We start from the raw sequence: 24,966 nt of genomic DNA on the forward strand, positions 1-24,966 counted from the left end.
AAATCAATGTTTTTTTTTTTTTGAGGAAATTAAAATTGGTTTCCACTTGATTTAGTTTAGTGCATTGAACACACCTGAAAAGTACCACTGTTTTTTGTTATTCCTATCAACTGTTTTAATTACTATTCTATATTTTACTTTTGTCATTCACTTACAGATGTTTTTGTGTTTTAGCATTACTCAGTTCAAGACAGAATTTCTCCCTCTCCTGTGCTTGCTTTATGTCAGTGAAACAGAAATAGTGGCAGCGGTAAGAGCATCTTTTTCCCTCATAAACAGTCCTAATTACTCAAAACTATATACTGATATTATTCAACTTTAAAATCTAATAAGTAGCTTTATGTGTCATGATTATCATTTTAAATATATGCTGCATGGCTACACCACATTATTATGAATACAAAGGAAAAACCCAGTTTGATTAATTTATTTGCAGGGAATGTTCCTTTGAAATAAAATAAAACCAAGCTACAGTGATAAAAAAAACAATTTTTTCCCTAATATGACTACCTACAACTTCAAGGGGGTATTCATGCTTTTTGCCTGGAAAATGTGTGACATTCCCTGCAAATGTTTTGAAGGAGGACATGTCTGTCTTCAGTTCTTGCTCTCCTCTTGCGATGCATGGCACAGTCCCCTGAGAAAGCAGACTGGTAGGGCTAGTAAGTGGTCTCTAGATTTACAGTGGCATTATTGTTTCATGTACAGAGTATATTAAAATTCTTACCTACACACAGATGTTCAAAAGTAGATGCTAGCAACCATCTTGAAGCTTAAAAGCTCCTGCTTCCCCTTTGCTTATGCTTTAACATCTCTAAAAATGCTAAAAAAGCTTGGGCACATCTTTGAAAATAAGTTGGATGTCCCAGCTACAATTTGCTTTGTGTGTTTTTTTTTTTTTTTGGTTTTAAATTTATGGTAATAAATTAATTAGGTCCTACTTCTGACAGTTCCAGTACTCAAAAGTGACATGTCTTACAGAAAGTAGGTGATTTGCCACAAAGTGAGTAAGAAAAATACATCTTTGTCCTAATATTTTGGATACAGCCAGAATGTACAGTACCTTGATAGTTGAATAAGGAATATAATTTGGATATATGCCCCATAACCATGGCCGGATTAAGGTGGGTGCTATTAATGCTGCAGCATTAGACCCATTCCTGAAATAGGCCCATATGAAAACAGACGAGAATTTTCCGGAAGCTGAACAGTTTTCCTTTGCTATATTAACCTCAAAATAATTCTTAGAATTAGAATTCGGATGCCTAGACACAGCGTTACTTATTATACAGTTACTATTGTTCTTTGCCCATTTATGCGCACTCAGAAACCGGTGACTGTGAATGAATCAACACAGCTTACCATGTACAGGCTTTTGTCATCGCTGAATCTTTCTCAGACATTTCCAAACGTCGACATTGGGTTGCACATCTATCTGTGCATGATGGTGTCCAATGCCTCCAGCGAGCGGAGCTTCTCAAAGTTGGGAATAGTCAAAGGAGAGCTGCGGTCCCTCAATGGGGCAGGAAAGGCTAAGCATGCTGGCGCTTATGAGCATTGAGCATGAGCTGCTGCGCAGCCTTCCTTGACTTCACTGACATGATCAAAGAATTTGCGCTTGCTAAGGCTCGAAAAACAGCAATATAAGTAAGCAGCACTAGCGCAGTAGTTAGGGTGACAATATGCCTTGGTTAAGTTGATCTGGTTTAGCCTTTTCTGCATTAAGTGCACTTTTCAGACAATTGCTATTGAACGTTGATGTCACATAGTTTGATGTTAATCTCGAGTTGTTACGATACTACGTCGTTATTATTATTATGTTCAATAAAGGCTGGCTGGTTGCGTCGCAAGCAATTAAGGCTCCTTGGTCGGTCTGAGTGCGCATGTACGGTGAGTGTCGAATGCACATGCACCAATGGCGAGAAAAAATAGACCTTTTTTACGCTGCAGCATCAGGCCCAACATCGTCTTAATCCGGCCCTGCCAATAACAAAGAAATAACTGATGGCTTCAAACCTGCAAACATTTCAGCTCCTCAGGATTGAAGTTTCCCATTGATTGTATGTGGTTAATTTTACATTCTTTTTCTTAATTCCTACAAAATAAAAACATTTGAAAGAGCCTGGCAGGAGCAGAATAAAAAATAAATGTCACAAACTATAGATTCATCAGTCATGGACAAAGATGCTTGGTAGATCTGCATAATATGTATGTAGAAGTAAACACTATATACTTTTAAAATAAGTAAATGATCAATTACTGCATTGTAGAAATGTCATATTTTTGTAAAAGCATTTTATGCCCCTGAAATATGGCATAACCATGTCTCTTTCACAGTAATGCATACAGAATGCATACTAGAAAAGTCCTGAATTCGTGCACAGCCTTAAATTTCTAGGTAGGTTTGTCAGATGCAAACTGTGCTGGAGAAAGAGAAGTACTTGCACAAATATGTTGACCTTCTTACAGTACTGCTGTTACAAATTTTCATTTCATTTTTCAGTCTACGAGAAATTCTTAATGGGACCCACCATTTTGAGAAAACATTCATTTTAAATAGTACAGCACTCACACACTTTGTGTCATTTATTGTTTGAAAAATAATCAGCTGACAGTGTAAATAAATTCAAAGATCAGTGATTACTCACACAAAAGGCCTTTTTAGTTACAGTACATAAATTCATCCATCTTCTGAACCCATTTATCTACTACAGCATAGGGTTGCATTCTGAAGGAGAATATCTTTGCAGCACTAAGTATAAGGCAGGCATTAACCAGAAATTTGGCACCAATCCATTACATTTCATTCAGATGTGAAGTCAACTTAATGTTAGCAATCATCCTAAAATAATTTGCTTTGGACTGTGAAAAATCATAGTATCCTTTGAAAAAAAAAACACATGAACATGGAGATAACATGAAAACTTCAGAAAGAAGGTCCCTCTACTGAAACTGAAACATTGGTCTAAATGTTGTGCCATTTGCTTTATCACTAGCCTACCAACATAAGGTACATTTCTTTAAAAAATGATGATGCAAAAAGTAGAAATGTCCAACCTACTGTGGGTATCACAGGTTGCACTGAAATCTACTGTGTAATTGTATTAATGTCATAATTATGCAGTGGGTTATGGCTATAATTTATGTGCATACACTGGCCTTCTCCATTAAAGATTTAGTGAGAAAGGGCACAAAATAAGTATACTAGTACAATGAGAAACTACTTATCAACATAAATCATGTAATGGAAAAATCATCGATTGGTGGAAGTAACCAGTTCTTGTAAAAACAGGAGCCATTAGGCATTATGCTTCCGTCACATCTTGACTGCTTAATTTCAAATGCATTGTGGTGGTATACAGAGAGAAAATTACAAAAATTGAACCAAAGTCCCTATACTTATGGGCGTAACTGTATTAATGGTTATTTATTAACTCCTGTTCATTACAAACAGCTTTGTTTATTCCATTCTTTCAATTATTTCAGTTCAGCTTCTTGTGTCACAAGATGTGTGATGCATAACTCAAGAACTGTTGCCAGCTAATCCATCAAAGTAAACCCTATATTTGGTGTTGCATAAGCCAGGACATCCTTGGCGGCACTGAACACAAGGCAGGGACCAGTCTTGAACAGGTATCTTTCTACCTCATGATGCACACTCTAGGCCAATTAATCATTGCCATTTCATGTAAATTAAATAAAATATAACAGGAATACAATGCCCTGGGGCATGCCTGGGTTAGAATGTGCCTAACAGAATTGTTGACTCTGGCTATCGCTCAACAATATATTCAAGAGCAACTGTGAAAGAACCTATGTCTTAGCTTGATGAAATGAATAATTCTGGAGATTTGACAAAAATTTTGATCTCCAGTCAGGGTCATGGTAACAAATGTGTAATTCTCTTACTTATCTGTTTATTCATTAGGGTCATGATTGCAATCTATTCCAGTTTTCTTATACCGCACCAGACAATTTAGAGTTTGTTGGGAAAATTGATGGTCAGAAGCAGAACCTGAAGGGAAATGTATCAGCTATGCAACACTTTCGTAATCTGGATAAGAAAGCAACCAAAGAAAATGATAACACCGATCTGGAGACAGTACATCAGAACAGCATCAGGTATTTCAGCCGATGACCAGAATCTGCAGTGCTTATATAATATATGCAGTAGCTAACCTCCCACAGTCCAAAGATATGCAGTGTGTGCTTGGTGTGTGTGTGCGTGTGTCCTGCGGTGGGCTAGCGCCCTGCCCAGGGGTTTGTTCCTGCCTTGTGCCCTGTGTTGGCTGGGATTGGCTCCAGCAGACCCCCCCGTGACCCTGTGTTAGGATATATGGGTTGGATAATGAGTGACTGACTGACAGTGTATACAAGTAAGTCAATTTTTTAGCTTTTTGGCATTGATCAACACACAAAAGACAACTGAGTAAGTGAAAACAACATCTGCCACTTACCTCTTTATAAGACACAAATAATCAAAACTTTGTTGCACCCAATTATCATTGCAGAACATTAATGCTTAAATGGAGTTCAACTGTGTTGCATGTGATCAGAGTAAATAATATCTTTCTAAGCAGTCCTACAAATTGCATACTGTAGCTCCACAAAAACTAAAATTATATTCATCATAAAGACAATAGAATATTCAAGGCAAACTTGATAAAATAGGGTTAAAAACTTAACATTGCAATAGGCATCAGCTGCCTGCAAATTCTATATAGGAAAAATGGGACCAGAAAATTAATTAGTGAATATTGTCTAGCATTACTCCCTTTGAAGTTAATTATTTTGAGTTTGGAAATACTGTAACCTTCAATATGCATATCAATTAAGTTTCCAAGTTATCTACCTGAGAATATGTACCACAGGACTGGATTTGTTTTGCAGACAACATTTGCAATGTAAATAAAATCTTTCCCATTTTATGCTAAAGAAATTAAAATTTTAATTTCTGTGTTATTCAGGTGCCACAATAAATTTTCAGTATTGATTCCAGTAAAAATTAAGATATTTTCTAACTATTTAAATTAATGCAGAATTGAAAAACCACAAATTTCTTTATGAAACGTTGAATTGACCATCTCCAAGAATAAGCAAACATTAATTTCTAACTCTAGGAGATGTGTGAATTGAATTCTGTAGAAACATAACTAAAATCTTTGTGAGCTACAATGTAAAATAATTTTATAACAGCACTGACTCAAATCTTCCTGAACATAGCACAGTAGAAAACATAGGATGACAAATGCAAATCTATATACATCCATCATCCATAACATTAAAACCACCTGACTGGCAAAGTGAGTAACATTGATTATCTCATTACAATGACACCTATCAAAGAGATGGGATATACTAGGCAGCAAGTGAACAGTCAGTTCTTGAAGGTGATGTGTTGGAAGTAGTAAAAATGGGCATTGGTAAGGATCTGAGCGACTCTGACAAGGCCCAAATTGTGATGGCTAGACGAGCATCTCCAAAATAGCATGTGTTGGTGGGTGCTCCTGGTATGCAGTGGTTAGTACCTCCCAAAAGTGGCCCAAGGAAGGACAACTGGTGAACCAAAGTGAGGGTCATGGGTGCCCTATGCTCACTGATGCTCACAGGGAGTGAAGGCTGGCCTGACTGGTCTGATCCCATAGAAGAACTACTTTAGCACAATTGCCAAATTGCTGAAAAACTTAATGCAATCAATGAGAGAAAGGTGTCAGAACACACCATACATTGCAGCCTGCTCTGTATTGGGCCGTGTAGCCACAGACCAATTAGAATACCCATGCTGACCCCAGTTCACTGTCGAAAGTGCCAACAATAGAGATGTGAGCATTAGAAATGGACCTTGGAGAAATGGAAGATGGTGGCCTGGTCTGATGAATCACATTTTCTTTTAGATTATATGGATGGCTGGGTGCGTGTGTGTCATTTATCTGGGGAAGACATGGCAGCAGCATGTACTGTGGGAAGAAGGTGATGCTCTGGGCAATGTCAAAGTAACAACCACGTAGATGTTACTTTGACATGTACCACCTACCTAGAAATTGTTGTAGGCCATGTACACCCCCTAATGGGAACAGTATTCCCCAATAGTAGTGGCCTCATTCAGCAGGATAATGTGTGCTGCCATACTACAAAAATTGTTCAGGAATGGTTTGAGGAACATTACAAAAATGTTGACTTGGCGTCCGAATTCCCCAGATCTCAATCCAATCAACCATTTGTGGGATGTGCTGGACAAACATGTCCAATCCATGGAGACCCCACTTTTCAACCTATAGGACTTAAAGGATCTGCAGCTAACATCTTTGTGCCAGATACCACAGGACACTTTCAAAAGTCTTGTGGAGTCCATGCCTCCACGAGACACAGCTATTCTTGCAGCACAAGGGGGACCTACACAATATTAGGCAGGTTGTTTTAATGTTGTGGCTGATCAGTGTACTGTATTAAGGGTGACTAGGCAGGAACCAACTCATTGTCATCCATACATAAGTCAGCAATATCTTCTATTGGTATAATTTAAAACTCCCAGTTATCTAACATTTATCTTCCAGAATCTGACTGGGAAAAAAAAAGTTTCCTGAAGTAGTGAGGTAGCAGTGCCACTGTGTCACCTTGCTATAATTTCCATCCACTTTTATGAACCCACATTCCTATGCATGCTTACAGGGAGAACTGTGCACCACGCAGAAATAAATTTTAGATAACATTTCATCCAGTGCAGGACACACAACCACACACCTGCTGTAAGGCAATTCAGAGTTATCAATCAGCCTATCGCCTTCAGATTGTGCAGGAAACTGGATAGTCAGAAAGAAATAGTCAAATAAGGGAAGAACATATAAACTCAACACACATGGTACATCTGCCAAGTATTATATGGGTTTCAAGCCACTATAAAGTAGTTGTGTGACTTGATAGTAATGTACAGGAATTCAGACAAAAATAATTGGTCCATTTTCCACATTTCACGTCTGGTTTATCCAAACAGAGGTTGAAAAGCAGTGGCATTTGTACTGATGACAACTGTCACAAGGTATGATCCATTCTGGGCTGCATGCCAGACCTTCACAAGGCCTCAATTTAATTGTTCTGATGGTTTTACTTTTATTGTTCCAGTCAATTATGCATTGTGGAAGGAGATAAGTCAAAGGTCACCAAGTTCAGTAGCATTGGTATGGACGGAGCTATGGTCATCTGGGATTTCAAGGTACAGGACCTAGTAAAATATTTCTGTTCAATATTTTTTACATTCATATTAAACTCTTTAATAGTTTTAGTCTTGCATTAACCATGATGTTTAAAGGATGTAATTTTCTAAAATTACCTAATCAAAGAAAACTTTTTTGCTGTTCTTTTTTTAATTTACAGCTCTAAGAAGAAGATGCAGTTCCCAGAAAGAAGACAGCTATATGTGCTGGTTCCAAAGATGTTATGCTGAAATTTGAAACAAAACACCTATCTGTTGGATATTATTTGTTGGACAATTGTTTTTAAGAAAGTGTATGTTTTTTGTGCATAGAATGTATTAACTGGGGAAAGGAAAATTTTGATTATCACAAGAATGATCTGTGTCATAAAATATGCCAAAAAATGTAATTTCCTTTACAGCAGGAATGAGTAAGTTTGCTCCTCAAATCCTGAGGGCAGGTTTTTGTTGCTACCAATCCCCTTGTCGGCGCCTCATTAGATTAGATAAACTTTCATAATTAATTTCTATAAACAAGCTCTTTGCCTAATTAATTTTATGGTTTAGCTATTTCTCAATTCAAAGCTCTTGGTAATGAGAGTTTTATTTAACATGCCAATGTGTGAACAGTTATGAGCACCTCTTAGGACACAAAAATCTAATTTTTACATTCTCCTGTGGCCTATCATACAAACTGGCCATACTTCAGATAGATCTAAATTTTAATCATTGCCAAACTAAACAGATTAAATACAGCTAAATAATCCGAAAAATAAAACTAAAACTGGACATGTAGCTTATAGTGCCAGTTATTTTCTAAAGCAAAAATCAGGACAAATGTTAGTAGAAATTAAATAAGTTTCAAACAGAAATTATACAAAGATAAAATGTTTTGTACCAGAATTTGTTATCTCTGTTTCACAATAATATCTAAGTATATGAATTTACATTTTAAGATGCTGTTCATTTTATTCATGCTGTATACTACTAAAACTACTAACAAATTGATTACCCTGTTATGCAAATATATAAGTACACTAATTTTTTGCGCGCATTTTCTCAAAAATTTAGCTAGTATTATTGTTTAAAACTGCAAAATACACAAAACACTATTTGTAAAATATTTTCTACTTATCAGAATATAGTCTTACATTTGCTTCAAATATGGATACCCTGTTTCAATGTACTGTATTTGCAATTTAACTCTGAGTGTTTATAAGAGTATTTATCATTATTTAAAAGACCAGGATACTCTTTGTCTACTCTTTATCCATTTCAGCCTTAAACCTTGGTGATGAGACCATCACATCCATCCATCCAGCCATTAACCCTTCTTTATCTTGAGCAGGGTCATGGGGAAGCTGGAGCCTATCCCAGCAAACATAGACCACAAGGCAGGAACAATCCCTGCACAGGGTGCCTGTCCTTCAGTGTGAACACATACACACATCATATGCACACACTAGGGTCAATTTTACATCTTTAATCCAACATTTAAACATATACACTCTCTTAGGTTTGACTTTCAACCATGCTCTTTGGTATGTGGGTTGATGCTTATGTCCTTATTGATGGTATATATTAGAGAAAAGAATGCTTATATAGAAAATGAAATACTGTATAAATTATTATATGAGACCACACATTCAGTTCATTGTATTCTGTCTGCCAATTCTGCATTAATTTATGTTTAAAGTTCAGTTAGTAAAATAAAATTTACTGTTTTTAATTCACTGTCCAAAAAGAAGAGCCTAGATATCAAAGAAGAGTATCATTCAGTGACACATAGATTTTCTCCAGGCCATTGTGAAATCAGAGTTTGATTAAAACGGGTCGAGTGCATACTAGAAACTATGAGAACCAAATTTGTTGCAAATGTGATTTGTACACTGTTATGCATTGATTGATTCCTCAGAATTACATGAGAAACTAACTGTCAAAGTAAAGAAGAATTAAGTAACGATACTGCCTCTAATTTTAATCTAAACAACCACACTCAGCCACAGGAATATTTGGGATTGAGATTGCATATATTTTTATGCATATTTGCTTCTATCCATCCATTTTCCAACCCGCTGAATCCGAAAACAGGGTCACGGGGGTCTGCTGGAGCTAATCCCAGCCAACACAGGGCACAAGGCAGGAATCAATCCCGGGCAGTGTGCCAACCCACCGCAGGACACACACAAACACACCCACACACCAAGCACACACTAGGGCCAATTTAGAATCGCCAGTCCATCTAACCTGCATGTCTTTGGACTGTGGGAGGAAACCCACGCAGACACGGGGAGAACATGCAAACTCCACGCAGGGAGGACCCGGTAAGCGAACCCAGGTCCCCAGGTCTCCCAACTGCGAGGCAGCAGCACTACCCACTGCGACACCGTGCCGACCTATTTGCTTCTAACTAAATAGAATTAGAAAATATTTGTTGTGTAAGAGTGCAGGTCCTTGTTCTGGAGGGACACTGACTGCTGGATTTCATTTTAATCAATTTCCAAATGAAAGGCCAAACTCCTTCTTGTTTTTTTCCATTTCCCATTTCGTAATCTGATTCAGAAATCATGTTTGTTTTATATGCAAGAACCAATTTACTCTTGTGAACCAGCTGTGAAACTTTAGATTTTTATGGAATTTTGAAAATAAAAAAACAAGATTCTTTATTTTATTTGTCACATGCATAGTTATACAGGACAACACGCAGTGAAATGCATCAGTAATAATGATTGCTTGGTGAGCACTTACACAGAATTAGTGTATGTTATACAATGGGTTACTTTGGACCTTTGAGTAAGTTGTTTGCAATTCAGAGATAAGTCCATCCATCCATTCATTTTCCAACCCGTTGAATCCAAACACAGGGTCACAGGGGTCTGCTGGAGCCAATCCCAGCCAACACAGGGCGCAAGGCAGGAAACAATCCCGGGCAGGGCGCTAAACCACCACAGTCAGAGATAAGTAAGAAATTTTTAAAAAATAATAAAAATAAGGGACCAAGTAAATCTTATTTAATGGGAAAAACAATAATGCAGAGTAGGAAAAGGTGAGTGATGCAATTTTGGCTCCTCTCTTAGAAGTAGGAATACATTTTATCAAATTCCTTAATTTAGGAAACTACTCCTAACTTCACCAGAACTTAAGAGACTTGTGAGCTAGCCTAACTTAATAGGAGCTGCCAGAAGATGGTGTTCAGGCAGAGATTGTTTTGCATATCCAGAGAAAGGCCGAATGTGTTGAAATGCTAGACAACAATACATTTGTAAAACGATATTGATCTGACAAAGGTGGAATAATATTCATAATAACTCTTGTACATTACGTGATCACTTCATCTACACAGCCGAGCACTGTCAGCTGAAATGAAAGTGTAATGTGTGATGTATAAAATGCAGCTTTGCAGTATCAATAGTTTGTATATGTCACAGCCAAAATTTCTTGAAATATGCAGAAATACTGTATATATTTGTCCAGCACTCTGTTTGAAATAATGTTAAAGCAAGCTGCATTCATGCAAATTGGCACGTACATAAAGATCATTAACCCAAATATGGATGAGCACACATATGTGAGTAGCAAGTGATATCACAGTATCAATACACAGAAGGTCATGGATGCAAACTGTTTTGTAGTAGCCAGCGTATTACCATTAAGATAAGTGGGGTTGGAAAAAAATGGTGTTGGAGACTATCAGAGCAGTGGATAAATAGAGTATTACAAAAAATAATGGGGAATCATGGGGATCACCCATCCATCCATCCATTTTCTAAACCCACTTTATACTGAGCAGGATTGAGAAGAAGCTGGAGCCTTTACAAACACTGGCATTTTGGTGGGTAGTGTGTTATCCAGGCTTTTAGCCCCTGATCTCTGGCATGTTGCTACCTCAGTCATCAGGTGTTTAGTAATAAGATTGCGTTAAGATGGACATAATTGTTGCCACTTTGCAAAATCATAGATAAAGTAACCATGTGCTGAACAAGTGCTGAAGCTAACAACTTTCATGGTTACACCATTTCAAAATATAGAACTGTTGCTTCATTAGCTATAAAGGCATTTTTTCAAATCCCAACCCAGCAACTTCTGTGTGGAGTCTGCATGGATCTTCCTTCATGTACTCTAGTTTTTTCTTTCCCAGATAACTCTGTTAGCTGACAGCTCTAAATTGGCCCAATAAAGCTGAGTGTGGGTGTATGCTTGAGTGTATCCTACGAGAGAATCAAGGTTGCTTCCCATCTTGTGCTCAGTGCTGCTATATTAGGCAGTTGTTCCTTGCAACCCTGATTTGGATAAGAAGGTTAAGAAATGTAAAAACATGCAGCAACTTAACTATGTCTTAAAAGTAATCTTAATATCTTCTACATTTGTGCCATTCTTTAAAAGGTGTAGTGTACAGTAGATTAAAGTTGCAATATCCATCCTCGTTTTTAATGATCTACAAAAATGGTCTTTTGCGTGGCATCTTTTTTGCATCTTTTTGCCTCAACATGCTGATTTATGATTACTGAATTCAACTTTAAAATACACACAGTATAGATTTTTTGGTTCTTTTAGAAAAAATATGCATCTTACATCATGACATCATTATGAAGACCTTTGAGAGGCTGGTCCTAAAACAGCTACGGCCCCTAGTTTCAGAATATCTGGATCATCTGCAGTTTGACTACCAGACACATATGTGTGTGGAAGATACTCTCATCTATATACTTCACAGAGCCTACTCCTATTTGGACAAAGTTGGCACCACAGTCAGGATCATGTTATGTGACTTTTCCAGAGCTTTTAACACCATTCTTCCTCATCAACTGGGAGAAATGCTCAAGGCTTTGCATCTTGATGCCCCCAAAGTCTCCTTGATTATGGACTACCTGACCAACAGACAGCAGTTTGTGAGGCTATGAAACTGTGTGTCAGAAATGGTGTTGTGTAATAGTGGAGAATTTCAGGGATCTGTCCTGTCTCCCTTCTTGTTCACCCTCCACACAACAGATTTCCAGCACAATACCAGCCCTTGCCATCTACAGAAATGTTCAGATGACTCGTCCATCATAGGCTGCATTAATAATGGAGATGAGTCAGAGTATAGGAAGGTTGTGGAGGACTTTGTCTTGTGGTGCATGGACATCAACATGACAAAAGAGTTGGTGGTGGCCTTCTTACGTGCCAATTAGCCTCTTAGACCAGTCACCATTCAGAGGGAGAATGCGGAGGGGGTTCATATAAACAACAAACTGGACTGGTTCGACAACACAGTGGCACTGTACAAGAAGGACCAGAGCAGGCTGTACTTGCTAAGGAGACTCTGGTCTTTAGATGTGTGCAGCAAACTGCTGGAAATGTTCTATTAGTGCATGGTAGCCGCTATGGTGCTCCATGCTGCAGAAAAAAAGCACAATGTCTGAACAAACTTATCAGAAAAAGCTGTGCCAACACAGGACAAACCCTGGACACACTAGAAGCTGTTATAGAAAAGAGGAGGCACTCTCTTTGAGTACATTGAGCCACTGGCTCATTCCTCCATGGTGTGCTAAGAAGTGCCTCTGGGGATTTTTTCTGCCCACTGCTATCAGGTATTTCAGTGCTTACTCCCTTGTTACTCATTGAGTTTATTTTGAAATACCATTTTGAAATATGAGAGCAATATACATTTATTTATTTATTCGTTCATATCAATTGATTGATTGGCTTATATGTCCTGGGAGTCTGTATCCTTGTTTTTATGTTTCTGATGATGTATGCATGTGAATTTCCCCATGAGACTAAAAAAATTATTTTATCTAATCTAATTTAATCTAATCTAATCTAATCTAAAAAAACAGAAATGTCATTATGAATCATTCAGTGCCTCACAAGCAATCCTTTAAAACACATTACTTACAAGCAAACTGAGACATCTTTAGTTTTTGTGCAACACCACTACTGATGTCCTTGTTTGTCTAAGCATGTTTTAGATCTTAAGATTTGCAGCTCAGGTAATTACAGCAACTATCATAAAGAAAAAAACCATGCCCATATTTTTTCAAAAATTATATTTTTATTTCTAATACGCATTCTTCAGCAACACTCTTTTCAGGCAGCATTAATGGAGATAAGACTAGGCTTGGGCAGGAGATGTTGCTTCCAGTACAACAGCAGCAACATTTCTCTATAAAAAGAGGAAGGCAAAATTAGCTGTTGAGCTTTAATCATGACATATGCATACATCATATTTAGCTGATATGAAGTTATGTTACCCAACTCAATCTACTCCACCTTTCAACACTTCTCTTAACAGTTAGCAGTCTTACCTGTAAAGCTATTTGCTATGTTTAAGACTTTTAAGAATTGCCAGTGTGCACACGTCATACACATAAGCACAAGTGATTTTAAAGAGACATACTGACAAATACATTTATGTGTTATGCACCAAAAAATTACATTGTTACAAGGTACCAATCACCTGGATTCAGCTCATTCTCAGTCTATGTGGAGATGCTAATCACACAATCTAAATAAACACCAGCACACTAAAATTACATTTGACCTATGTAACATGAATAACACCAAAGATTTACTTACAATCATGATCTGGACATACATTTGGCACAGCCAGCCCAACTGCACCTCAATTTCTGGATGTTAAGGTATTTTCAGAAAGTTAGTTGCAATTTTCATGTATCCTCCACAGCTCCCTTCTTTCAGCATCTTCATCTCACCCCTGCTGGCTCCAGCCTTTCAACACTTCTCACAGTGCACCTCCTCACCCCTTTAAACAGCACTGCCTCTGTCCCGCTATCACAAAGCATACTGCTTCCATGTCCATCATTTCTATCGAGTCTGTACATATCTCCCTTTCCCAATAGCGAACCATCTGATCATCAACATCCTTGTCATGTCACACTGTGCCTCATGTTCCACTTTCCCTGGTTATGTCTCACACCCTTACAGCCTACATCTCTGCTCAGTCCTTACAAAAACTTTTCCATGTTGGGGAACTTACGTGCACACATCATCTTGGCTGCGGCTCTTCATTACCTGCTCTATAAAACTAAAAACAAGATAGGATCCATGCTTACTCCTTATTCATAACACCAGTCCACTGGTTACACTAATTTGTATCCCTTTCTCTCCAAAACTTGTATGTCAACTTACAGCTATGCTTTTCCATTTTTCTCACAAACAGTATATTTTTGTTTCTACTTTCCTTTCTCATTTTGTAAGTAGTTTGCATACTGTATAAAATTTCATAAAAAGAGTGCTTAAAATATACTTATTTTAACTTGGTTTATGCTACACAGTAATCATACTACTGTATATTACTTTGACAAAAAATAAAGTCAAGAGAAAACCAAAGTAATTCCTATTTGAGTTCTGTGGTTTCACATGTCAGGTTTCCTCCCACAGTCCAAAGACATGATGGTTAGGTGAATTGGACCAAGTGAATGTGTGTGTTTAACTAATATGCAGCTAGACTTGTTCTTGCTTTGTGTTTTTTCTCGGTTTGCTTAGCTGGATGTCTGATTGCCTGTCAATGCAGCAGCAGGTAGAGCATGAAGTGTACTGTGCTGTTACATTTTGTTGGCCAATGGCATTCACGCATGGGTCAGTGTCACACACAGACATAGGATAATGTCACGGGACAGAAGCCCATGCGCACGGACCAGTGGCCTGCTCCAACAGGCCAATGGCTTGCCTTGCATGACAGGCTACTGGCATACCTTTACACACTACACATGACACTGTGCTAAGGCACTATATGGGCACAGGATGCTTATTACAAAAGCTAGTGGCCATTAGTAAGATAGATAGATAGATAAGATAGATAGATAGATAGATAATGACTAAAAACAAATTGAAAGAAAATTTCTGATTTCACAGCCACAGTAAAGTATTATGCAGGTATACTGCTGGTGGTATAAGGGGCCCCAGTAGCATTTCTTGACACAGTTGCCATTATCACACAACCTTATCCCTTCCCCCAAATTCAAACAGCATTACAAAAGAAAATTAGAAGGGGGTTACAGCATTAAGCATACTGCACTGTTATGTTTGTTCTGGTCAAACCCCCACGTTCATAGATATTTGTTCAAGTTTGCTGGAATGCTTGCTCACAAGCTGATGCACCAAAGTTTGCTTTACTTAGTTTAGGCATAGACTAAAGAAGTTACAGCTGAGGGCCTCACAATCTGTAGGAGCCTTACAAAATTAGATTTTTAAAAATTGTATGTTTTTTTTAATGTGCACAGTAGTTTTAAATGTGCAATTTGTAAATGCACTAATTTGAAAATAATTAGTATTTTTAACTTTAAATATCTTGCTATTAAATAATTAAAAGGCATATACATGTTTTCAATATTTTTGTGGCTATACAAGGTCCTGTTCCCTTGTGAGACCTTCCAGTGTAACTTTTTAACAAGGGGCCCCAAACTGTAAATCAGATACTGCTCACCTGCCCCTCTGCCAAAACACTGTGACTTTTATTCTATTATGCTTACTTGACCACAGTATTTTCACTACATGCTGATTTCAATCCCGATTATTACAAAATACTAAATCAAGACAGGATGCCCTCCTTGACAATGTTTTAATATTAATGTGCTAACAAAGTGTCCCTGATTATATCTTAAAACTCTTCCTGCTGTACATCGCTTTTTGTAAGGTTAACACAGTTAATATTTGGATAAATAAAATCCTCCATGACTTTAATAGCCCACTCTAAACTTTCCATTACAATTTCATAAAAAAATGTACCTACTGAATTTACTACTAGCATTCAAGGCTATGTCTATAACACAGTCTAAATATCTGGCCCCTATCCCCAAATGCTTTATAATCTAACACAACGATCTTCACTAAGCTGTGGCTCATCACCTACTTGAAGAAGGTTTGCATTCCAATTTGGCATTCAACAAGCCATTCAGCCCAACAAAGCTTGCCTATCCTATTCACCTAAAATTCCTCCAAAATAACATCAATCTGAGTTTACAATGTTCCGAGAGTGCTACTGTCTACTACTCTACTTTGTAACGTATTCCATGTGTAATGAAAAATTTCCTAACGTTTGTGCGAAATTTACACCAAGTTTTAACACATCAGACATGCCACTTCTTAACCTCGTTTTGCTTAAGCTGAAAAGGTTCAAAGCTTCGGTATGTCAGCTTTTCAGCAAGTTGTACCAGTATCTATGAGTGTCAGCCATGGCCTGTACAAATTTAACAGTACTGTATAGTATACCTTCACTGCTGTAAGCGATCTAAATTTTTCTTATTAAAATAGCAAAGCCTATACATGTGGCTGTCATCAACACAGAATAACGATGGAGACCTCTTGGCTTACCATAAACGCCTCGCTATTTTCACTTTACAAGAAGGAAGCCTCACTGTCTACGGCGTCGGGCAGCCTATCTAGTCACGCCCCACCGTTGTGCCACGCCTTTTGAACTGTTTTTCACAACCGCTACTGCTCTAGTGCTTTAGCTGTCTTTAAGATAAGTTATGTCGAAGTCTCGCATACATTTATATGTATTGTTATATATTTCTATATTAAGAATATGCCTTTACCAGAAATAAAAACAGACGAGCTTTGTGCTCAAAGTCAGCAATCCACCAAAACAAGTCCTCGTGCTCAGCCTCGAGTACCAATAATCCAATCGCAGCTAGCCCTGCTGGACTGGGCGTGGCCACTAGACTCACACCACGTACTTCAGCACTTCTGGGTCACAGCCGTTTGGAGCCCCTCCCAGTATGCGATAGCCAATTGGAGCTTAATGTCGGGCCTCCAAAGGGCGGGACTTTAGCGTCACTAGCTGTCAGCTGTTTTTATTTTTCTAAACATTTTTTTTTCTTTTTTTGTTTTGTTTCAGTGGAAAAAGATGGTCGCCTTCTGTTTGTGTTAGTGCTTTTGAAAAAGGGGACCCCTACAACAACGACTGCTTTTAAAAACGCTGCTCCCTGGGCGCACCCAAGGGTTGCTAAGAAAATAAAGAGACGCCGAGAGAAGCCAGCAAAGGCCCCCCGGCGCAGAGGAGCTGCAAAGCAGGATGGAGCAGAAAGAAGGAGCGGGAGGCTCCGGGGGACCAAATGGGATGATCTGCGCTTCGTTCAACCAAGATTTCACGTAAGCTGAGGCGCTTCGCCAAATAGTAGACGCCGCGGCACGTACACCGTTTACAATAGGCGTCACCGCCTCACGTTTTTTACAATAAAGTTGTGTGTTGCGGAAAAACTCGGGACAGATAAGGCACCTGAGTCAAGTGGAAAGAGGGCATATGCTTTACTTATTCTGCTGTGTGGGAACAACTAGACGAAGGGTACGATAACAGTAGCCAGTGGAAGGCAGGGTGCCACCCAAATAACTTACTTAAGTACTGGTGTACACACGGGAATTTTAAACTTGACTTTCCCCTCCCAAATGTCTGCCTTGGGGTAATATCAAATTGCTTGGGTGTTTTTGCTTTTTTGAAAACTGAATATTTTAAAGGTATTGTTTTCAGGTTAATTCAAATCCTTACTTTAAATAGCAACATTAATAACACGCCATTTCATCCAGGCGCCTTACAGAGCCAACAATAAAAAGTCAAAACAGACAAACTTGTTAGATGAGTAAAATTGTTAGGATAAGCAGCTAGAGTATTGCAATAGATATAAATAAGAGGTTTAAAGTTACCTGTCTTCAAGAATAATGTTCCTTTGAAACAAGGTGCCTTAGAAGTTCTGTACTGTAAGGCCACTAGTAAACATTGGGATTAGAGTGCGATGCTATAGTGGTGAACCTGCCACCTTGTGCCTTAAGGGCCTGCTGTCCTATCCAGTTGACCACACTGTCTGCCTGCCAGCGTGTCTTGGTTAGCTACATTGTAGAGAATGTGCTGGGGGCATAACCATCTGTAAACGCTTTGCAAAGCCAACTAGATTCAGATAAAGTATATGTTAACAGTAGAATAGAATTACAACTAATAACAAATGTATGCATCTTGCACAAAATATATGTCAAAGACTTGTGATAGAAAAAGATTCTTTTGGATGGCTAAGAGTGAGTCTGATTTTGAGTAGTGGTCATAAGGTGACTTGTGTTTCATCTTAAATCAATTTAATTTAGCATGCTCGACAATTTTGTGATCCTTTCTACATTGAGAGATTCTGCTTTCCTGTCTTTAGGACCATCTATATTTCTTGCCCTCTGTGACCTCTTTTAACACCTTATCAATAAAATGAAGTGACACTCCTTTGGAGATTTGCTCCAAAAACAATCTTTGTGAGGTAATTGATTGATTAATTAAGAATTTGTTTTCTGTAACGTTACACCTTAACAGCTATATTTGAGCTTCCTTACTTTAATTATATGCAGCGTTGTGCTATACAGTTTAAGAAAAGGTACTTGCTCTTTGGCAGTGACAGAAATTCACAGATTTAGGCATTTCAACCACTGAACAGTTATTCAATTTAACTGAGAATTAACATTCACCCTTTACCACAAACAGTAAAGACTCCTTTCAGCAGCAGTGCCTTTTCTTGAGATTACAAGCACATTCTCCTGACATCTTTTCTCTTCGGAGTGTGTGGCACCCCTGTTATAAATGTTTGTAACTACCATATGGTTTTACAGCAGTTTAAATTTTAATTTCTGTTTAGCATTTTGCCAAATGACGTTTTCTAAGTAGTTGTTTAATGTATACTGCATATTTTGTAGCTTAATTGGAAGTTGAACTGTACCTTTATATGTCTGATACCTTAAGAAGTGGAGTTGTATTATTATTTATTGGTTATGTTTGATTTGGTGAAGACAACACACACAGCCTTCATGTAAAATAATCTGCTTTCATGCATACTGACATAAATTAGTCATACTGTACTGTAACTGAGGCCAGCTGTATACCATTTCCTCTTGGTGCTTAACCTGGCACTGGGACTAAGTCCATTTAGTCATCCATTTCATCACTTGCTTAAACACGTTTCTTGGATTCCAGGGAATTAGACTCTCCTGGGTGAAAAAGTGCAATGCAGGATGCAGTAATTGTCAGAGTGCCATTGCATCGTAAGGCACACATTCATACTGGAACAGTTTGGACACCTCAGATGCCCACATCTAGAGAAAAAAAACTGAAGACGAACACATTGAAAATGCACATGCTTCACAAAGACAGTGACTGGATATGGATGTGAATGTAGCCTTCTGGGGCTGTGAGGTAGCACTGTTAATCTCCATGTATCAAGCTATCATTAAGTTTAGAGTATTTTTCTAAGGCATCTCTTCTTATAATACATTATGAACACCTGTGACCAAAAGTGGTCAAGGCAGTAAACTTAGGTGTAATTATTTGCAGCATTATTTTATATTTGGTGCAGCCATTTTTTATGTACACTGTAAACCTAAGTCAAAATTGAATTACACTGGGCTTTTTTTACTAGCATAAAGAATGAATCTCTTAGTTTTAGCACTGTTCGAATTCATAAGCTCACAAAGCAGAAAATTAAGAGTTTTTTTTTACTTCAGAATTCTAGGTCACTCATTTTTCTATGGTGCAGCAGGGCTGATTAACCGTAGAATCTAAACTAAAACACAGCGTACGAACAAAAGTGGAAATCTGTGTACGCACAAAAAAATTCAGGTGCACAAAATGGTTTGTAAGCCAACTTCCACGTACTTCAGCTCCATAAATCCTGGTCATGTGCGTGTAGTCCCACCCTAACTCCTCCTAAAATTGTGCATATTTTATTATGTAAATCAATATAAACATCACCTTTCCCATTCAGTGTTTAGTTAAAAGACCATGGCAAAAGCATGTGAAAAAACAGAATTTCAGCGAATGGAAATTGGCGGCAAGGAAAAATGCACTATTTGTTGACTTAAATAGTGGTATAAACAACAAAAGGAAGTTGATCGAGTGTTACAGAGTGGTGGAGACACTCTGAAGTTCAAGTTCAGAAAGTCACATAGTGCCCAAAATAAAAAAGAATCCGATATTAAAGTCACGGTGAAAACGTGAGTTTGTGCCCATTGTCTTGAGTGTCACACAGAAGAGTTTTAGGGTACAGAGAAACAAAAAAAAAAAAACTTAATCTTAAAATCAATGTTACATTTACTAGAGTTTCTCAGATCCCTAATGCCTTTCTGGGCATATCTAACAATTGGATTTGTACCTTTATTTCCTCTTGGCCAGTTGAACCCTTATTGGCAACCCTATATATATATATATATATATATATATATATATATATATATATATATATATATATATATATATTCGTAGTCTGAGTCCCGACCTGATTGTATGGGTGGTTACCTACCAGGTAACGCATGTGGTTGGTCTGCCATTCAGCAAACATCCGCCATGGAGCCCTCTTCAGTTGCAAGAAGCAGATCATGGAATGTTGCATAGTTTACTATCAAATAATGCAAAGAGTACGTGACACGTGTTTCACCCTTAATTTGGTACTCTTTACATTATTTGACAGTAAACTATGCTCTCATATATAAATTTTTTTTTTTTTTGGTGATTCCAGATGCTTCTGCTCCTAGTAGACCCCAACTACTGTTTAAAGTGGCAGGGAACCCCAAATAACTTCTACTCTAACTAAGCCATCAGGGTCTGTACATAGTATTTTGGACCCTTTTGTTACATCTGCTAGACTGTGTGTCTTCTAAAATGGTTCCACACTCTACATCTCTATCCAGTTCTTTGTCCCGGGAGTAATTAACTCCTGGACCCCACTACTTCCCCCTTGTAGCATTTTAGTTTTGCCTCTGTAATATTGGTGACTCTTCCTACTGCCAGAGGCTGTTGTTCTTCAATCAGAAACTTGAAAGATTCTGTATCTGTCCAGTGGCAGATACTCCTTCCACTCAACCCTGTTTGCCACACAACCACTATATGCTTATGCTACAGTACTATGGTACTGACACAGCAGTGAAGCTATGGAGAGGTGAGTACATGTTTCATGGAAAATGAGGCCCCTGAAGCTTTCAGAAACAATAAATGCAGTAGCATACATGATTGACTTCATGTTTGGCAGCATCATTTTTCAGATTTCCATCCGTTTTTTTTTTTTAGTTTTTTTTTTTTGTATATGACTCAGATGTGCAGTAGTGATTTGAGTGCACTGTGTAAAATAATTGAAATACACAAAAAGGAAAAAAATAAACATTCAACATCACTGCTTGCTAATGTATTTTAAATACACACACACACACACAAACACAAACTACAGATATTTGCACACCTTTTAGAATTATCCATACATGGAATGATAGGTTCATGTGTGAAATCTGTTGATCTAGGAAATTTCTTTCTTGCTCTGGAATGTGTGACTAAACCAAATCCCTTTTACTTAATCTGGGAAGCAATATGGGAATTCCCCACTAACGGTGTTCAAAAAGAGTATCATCTGCTAGATTGAAAAGACCCAATTATAGATACAGTAATCCCTCCTCCATCGCGGGGGTTGCGTTCCAGAGCCACCCGCGAAATAAGAAAATCCGCGAAGTAGAAACCATATGTTTATATGGCTATTTTTATATTGTCATGCTTGGGTCACAGATTTGCGCAGTAACACATGAGGTTGTAGAGAGACAGGAACGTTATTCAAACACTGCAAACAAACATTTGTCTCTTTTTCAAAAGTTTAAACTGTGCTCCATGACAAGACAGAGATCACAGTTCCGTCTCACAATTAAAAGAATGCAAACATATCTTCCTTTTCAAAGGAGTGCGTGTCAGGAGCACAGAATGTCACATAGATAGAGAAAACAATCTCTAGCAAACAAATCAATAGGTCTGTTTGGCTTTTAAGTATGCGAAGCACCGCGGCACAAAGCTGTTGAAGGCGGCAGCTCACACCCCCTCCGTCAGGAGCAGACAAAGAGAGAGAGAGAGAGAGAGAGACAGACAGACAGACAGACAGACAGAGTTTGTTTTTCAAGCAAAAATCAATACGTGCCCTTCGAGCTTTTAAGTATGCGAAGCACTGTGCAGCATGTCGTTTCAGGAAGCAGCTGCACAAAACATAGCAACGTGAAGATAATCTTTCAGCATTTTTAGACGAGTGTCCGTATCGTCTAGGTGTGCGAACAGCCCCCCTGCTCAATCCTCATACGTCAGGATCAGAGAAAGTCTGCGCAAGAGAGAGAGAGAAAAGTAAGCAATCTAGCTTCTCAGCCATCTGCCAATAGCGTCCCTTGTATGAAATCAACTGGGCAAACCAACTGAGGAAGCATGTACCAGAAATTAAAAGACCCATTGTCCGCAGAAACCCGTGAAGCAGCAAAAAATCCGCGATATATATTTAAATATGCTTACATATAAAATCCGCGATGGAGTGAAGCCGCGAAAGGCGAAGCGCGATATAGTGAGGGATTACTGTAATCCTTTCATATGGTATTTATCACGCCAACCTGAACTTTTATCTGCGTGCTTCTCTCTCTCTCTCTCGCGGGCGCGTGCGTGCCTCTCTCTCTCGGGCACGTGCGTGTCTCTCTCTCTCTCTCTCGGGCACGTGCGTGTCTCTCTCTCTCGGGCACGTGCGTGTCTCTCTCTCTCTCTCTCGGGCACGTGCGTGTCTCTCTCTCTCTCGGGCACGTGTGTGTCTCTCTCTCTCTCGGGCACGTGCGTGTCTCTCTCTCTCTCGGGCACGTGCGTGTCTCTCTCTCTCTCGGGCACGTGCGTGTCTCTCTCTCTCTCGGGCACGTGCGTGTCTCTCTCTCTCTCGGGCACGTGCGTGCCTCTCTCTCTCGGGCACGTGCGTGCCTCTCTCTCTCTCTCTCTCTCTCGGGCACGTGCGTGTCTCTCTCGGGCACGTGCGTGTCTCTCTCTCTCTCTCTCGGGCACGTGCGTGTCTCTCTCTCTCTCGGGCACGTGTGTGTCTCTCTCTCTCTCGGGCACGTGTGTGTCTCTCTCTCTCTCGGGCACGTGTGTGTCTCTCTCTCTCTCTCGGGCACGTGCGTGTCTCTCTCTCTCTCGGGCACGTGCGTGTCTCTCTCTCTCTCGGGCACGTGCGTGTCTCTCTCTCTCTCTCGGGCACGTGCGTGTCTCTCTCTCTCTCGGGCACGTGCGTGTCTCTCTCTCTCTCGGGCACGTGCGTGTCTCTCTCTCTCTCGGGCACGTGCGTGTCTCTCTCTCTCTCCGGGCACGTGCGTGTCTCTCTCTCTCTCGGGCACGTGCGTGTCTCTCTCTCTCTCGGGCACGTGCGTGTCTCTCTCGGGCACGTGCGTGTCTCTCTCTCTCTCGGGCACGTGCGTGTCTCTCTCTCTCTCGGGCACGTGCGTGCCTCTCTCTCTCGGGCACATGCGTGCCTCTCTCTCTCTCTCTCTCTCTCGGGCACGTGCGTGCCTCTCTCTCTCTCTCTCTCTCTCTTTCGCGTGCCTCTCTCTCTCTCTCTCTCTCGGGCACGTGCGTGCCTCTCTCTCTCGGGCACGTGCGTGCCTCTCTCTCTCGGGCACGTGCGTGCCTCTCTCTCTCTCTCTCGGGCACGTGCGTGCCTCTCTCTCTCTCTCTCTCTCTCTCTCTCTCTTTCGCGTGCCTCTCTCTCTCTCTCTCTCTCGCGTGCCTCTCTCTCTCTCTCTCTCTCGGGCACGTGCGTGCCTCTCTCTCTCTCTCTCTCTCTCGGGCACGTGCGTGCCTCTCTCTCTCTCTCTCTCTCGGGCACGTGCGTGCCTCTCTCTCTCTCTCTCGTGCGTGCCTCTCTCTCTCTCTCTCTCTCGCGCGCGTGCGTGCCTCTCTCTCTCTCTCTCTCTCGGGCACGTGCGTGCCTCTCTCTCTCTCTCTCTCTCGCATGTGCGTGCCTCTCTCTCTCTCTCTCTCTCTCGTGCGTGCCTCTCTCTCTCTCTCTCTCTCTCTCGTGCGTGCCTCTCTCTCTCTCTCTCTCTCGGGCACGTGCGTGCCTCTCTCTCTCTCTCTCTCTCGGGCACGTGCGTGCCTCTCTCTCTCTCTCTCTCTCGGGCACGTGCGTGCCTCTCTCTCTCTCTCTCTCTCGGGCACGTGCGTGCCTCTCTCTCTCTCTCTCTCGGGCACGTGCGTGCCTCTCTCTCTCTCTCTCTCGGGCACGTGCGTGCCTCTCTCTCTCCTCTCTCTCGGGCACGTGCGTGCCTCTCTCTCTCTCTCTCTCGGGCACGTGCGTGCCTCTCTCTCTCTCTCGCGTGCCTCTCTCTCTCTCTCTCTCTCTCTCTCTCTCTCTCTCTCTCTCTCTCTCTCTCTCTCTCTCTCTCTCTCTCTCTCTCTCTCTCTCTCTCTCTCTCGGGCACGGTGCGTGCCTCTCTCTCTCTCTCTCCTCTCGGGCACGTGCGTGCCCTCTCTCTCTCTCTCTCTCTCGGGCACGTGCGTGCCTCTCTCTCTCTCTCTCTCTCGGGCACGTGCGTGTCTCTCTCTCTCTCTCTCTCTCGGGCACGTGCGTGCCTCTCTCTCTCTCTCTCTCTCGGGCACGTGCGTGCCTCTCTCTCTCTCTCTCTCTCGGGCACGTGCGTGCCTCTCTCTCTCTCTCTCTCTCGGGCACGTGCGTGCCTCTCTCTCTCTCTCTCTCTCGGGCACGTGCGTGCCTCTCTCTCTCTCTCTCTCTCGGGCACGTGCGTGCCTCTCTCTCTCTCTCTCTCTCGGGCACGTGCGTGCCTCTCTCTCTCTCTCTCTCTCGGGCACGTGCGTGCCTCTCTCTCTCTCTCTCTCTCGGGCACGTGCGTGCCTCTCTCTCTCTCTCTCTCTCGGGCACGCGCGTGCCTCTCTCTCTCTCTCTCTCTCTCTCTCTCTCTCTCTCTCGCGCACGTGCGTGCCTCTCTCTCTCTCTCTCTCTCTCGGGCACGTGCGTGCCTCTCTC

At 40.5% G+C, this 24,966-nt stretch overlaps 2 protein-coding genes across 4 annotated transcripts in view; both read left to right on the forward strand.

The window, feature by feature from the left end:
• zgc:86896 (uncharacterized protein LOC415190 homolog) overlaps positions 1-8,092 on the forward strand; it is a 55,352-nt gene extending 47,260 nt beyond the window's left edge. For both annotated transcript variants that reach the window (XM_028819129.2, XM_051936252.1), the window contains 4 exons: positions 175-250; positions 3,929-4,122; positions 7,120-7,210; positions 7,372-8,092. In XM_028819129.2, coding sequence (XP_028674962.2) covers positions 175-250; positions 3,929-4,122; positions 7,120-7,210; positions 7,372-7,377 — 367 coding nt within the window. In that variant the 3' untranslated portion in view covers positions 7,378-8,092. The remainder of the gene's footprint in view (positions 1-174; positions 251-3,928; positions 4,123-7,119; positions 7,211-7,371) is intronic.
• Positions 8,093-16,930: 8,838 nt separating this feature from the next.
• Positions 16,931-24,966, forward strand: part of wipi1 (WD repeat domain, phosphoinositide interacting 1) — an 87,175-nt gene continuing 79,139 nt past the window's right edge. For both annotated transcript variants that reach the window (XM_028819140.2, XM_028819141.2), the window contains exon 1: positions 16,931-17,284. In XM_028819140.2, coding sequence (XP_028674973.1) covers positions 17,208-17,284 — 77 coding nt within the window. In that variant the 5' untranslated portion in view covers positions 16,931-17,207. The remainder of the gene's footprint in view (positions 17,285-24,966) is intronic.

Source organism: Erpetoichthys calabaricus, chromosome 14 (assembly GCF_900747795.2).
Source record: "Erpetoichthys calabaricus chromosome 14, fErpCal1.3, whole genome shotgun sequence".
Classification (NCBI taxonomy): domain Eukaryota; kingdom Metazoa; phylum Chordata; class Cladistia; order Polypteriformes; family Polypteridae; genus Erpetoichthys; species Erpetoichthys calabaricus.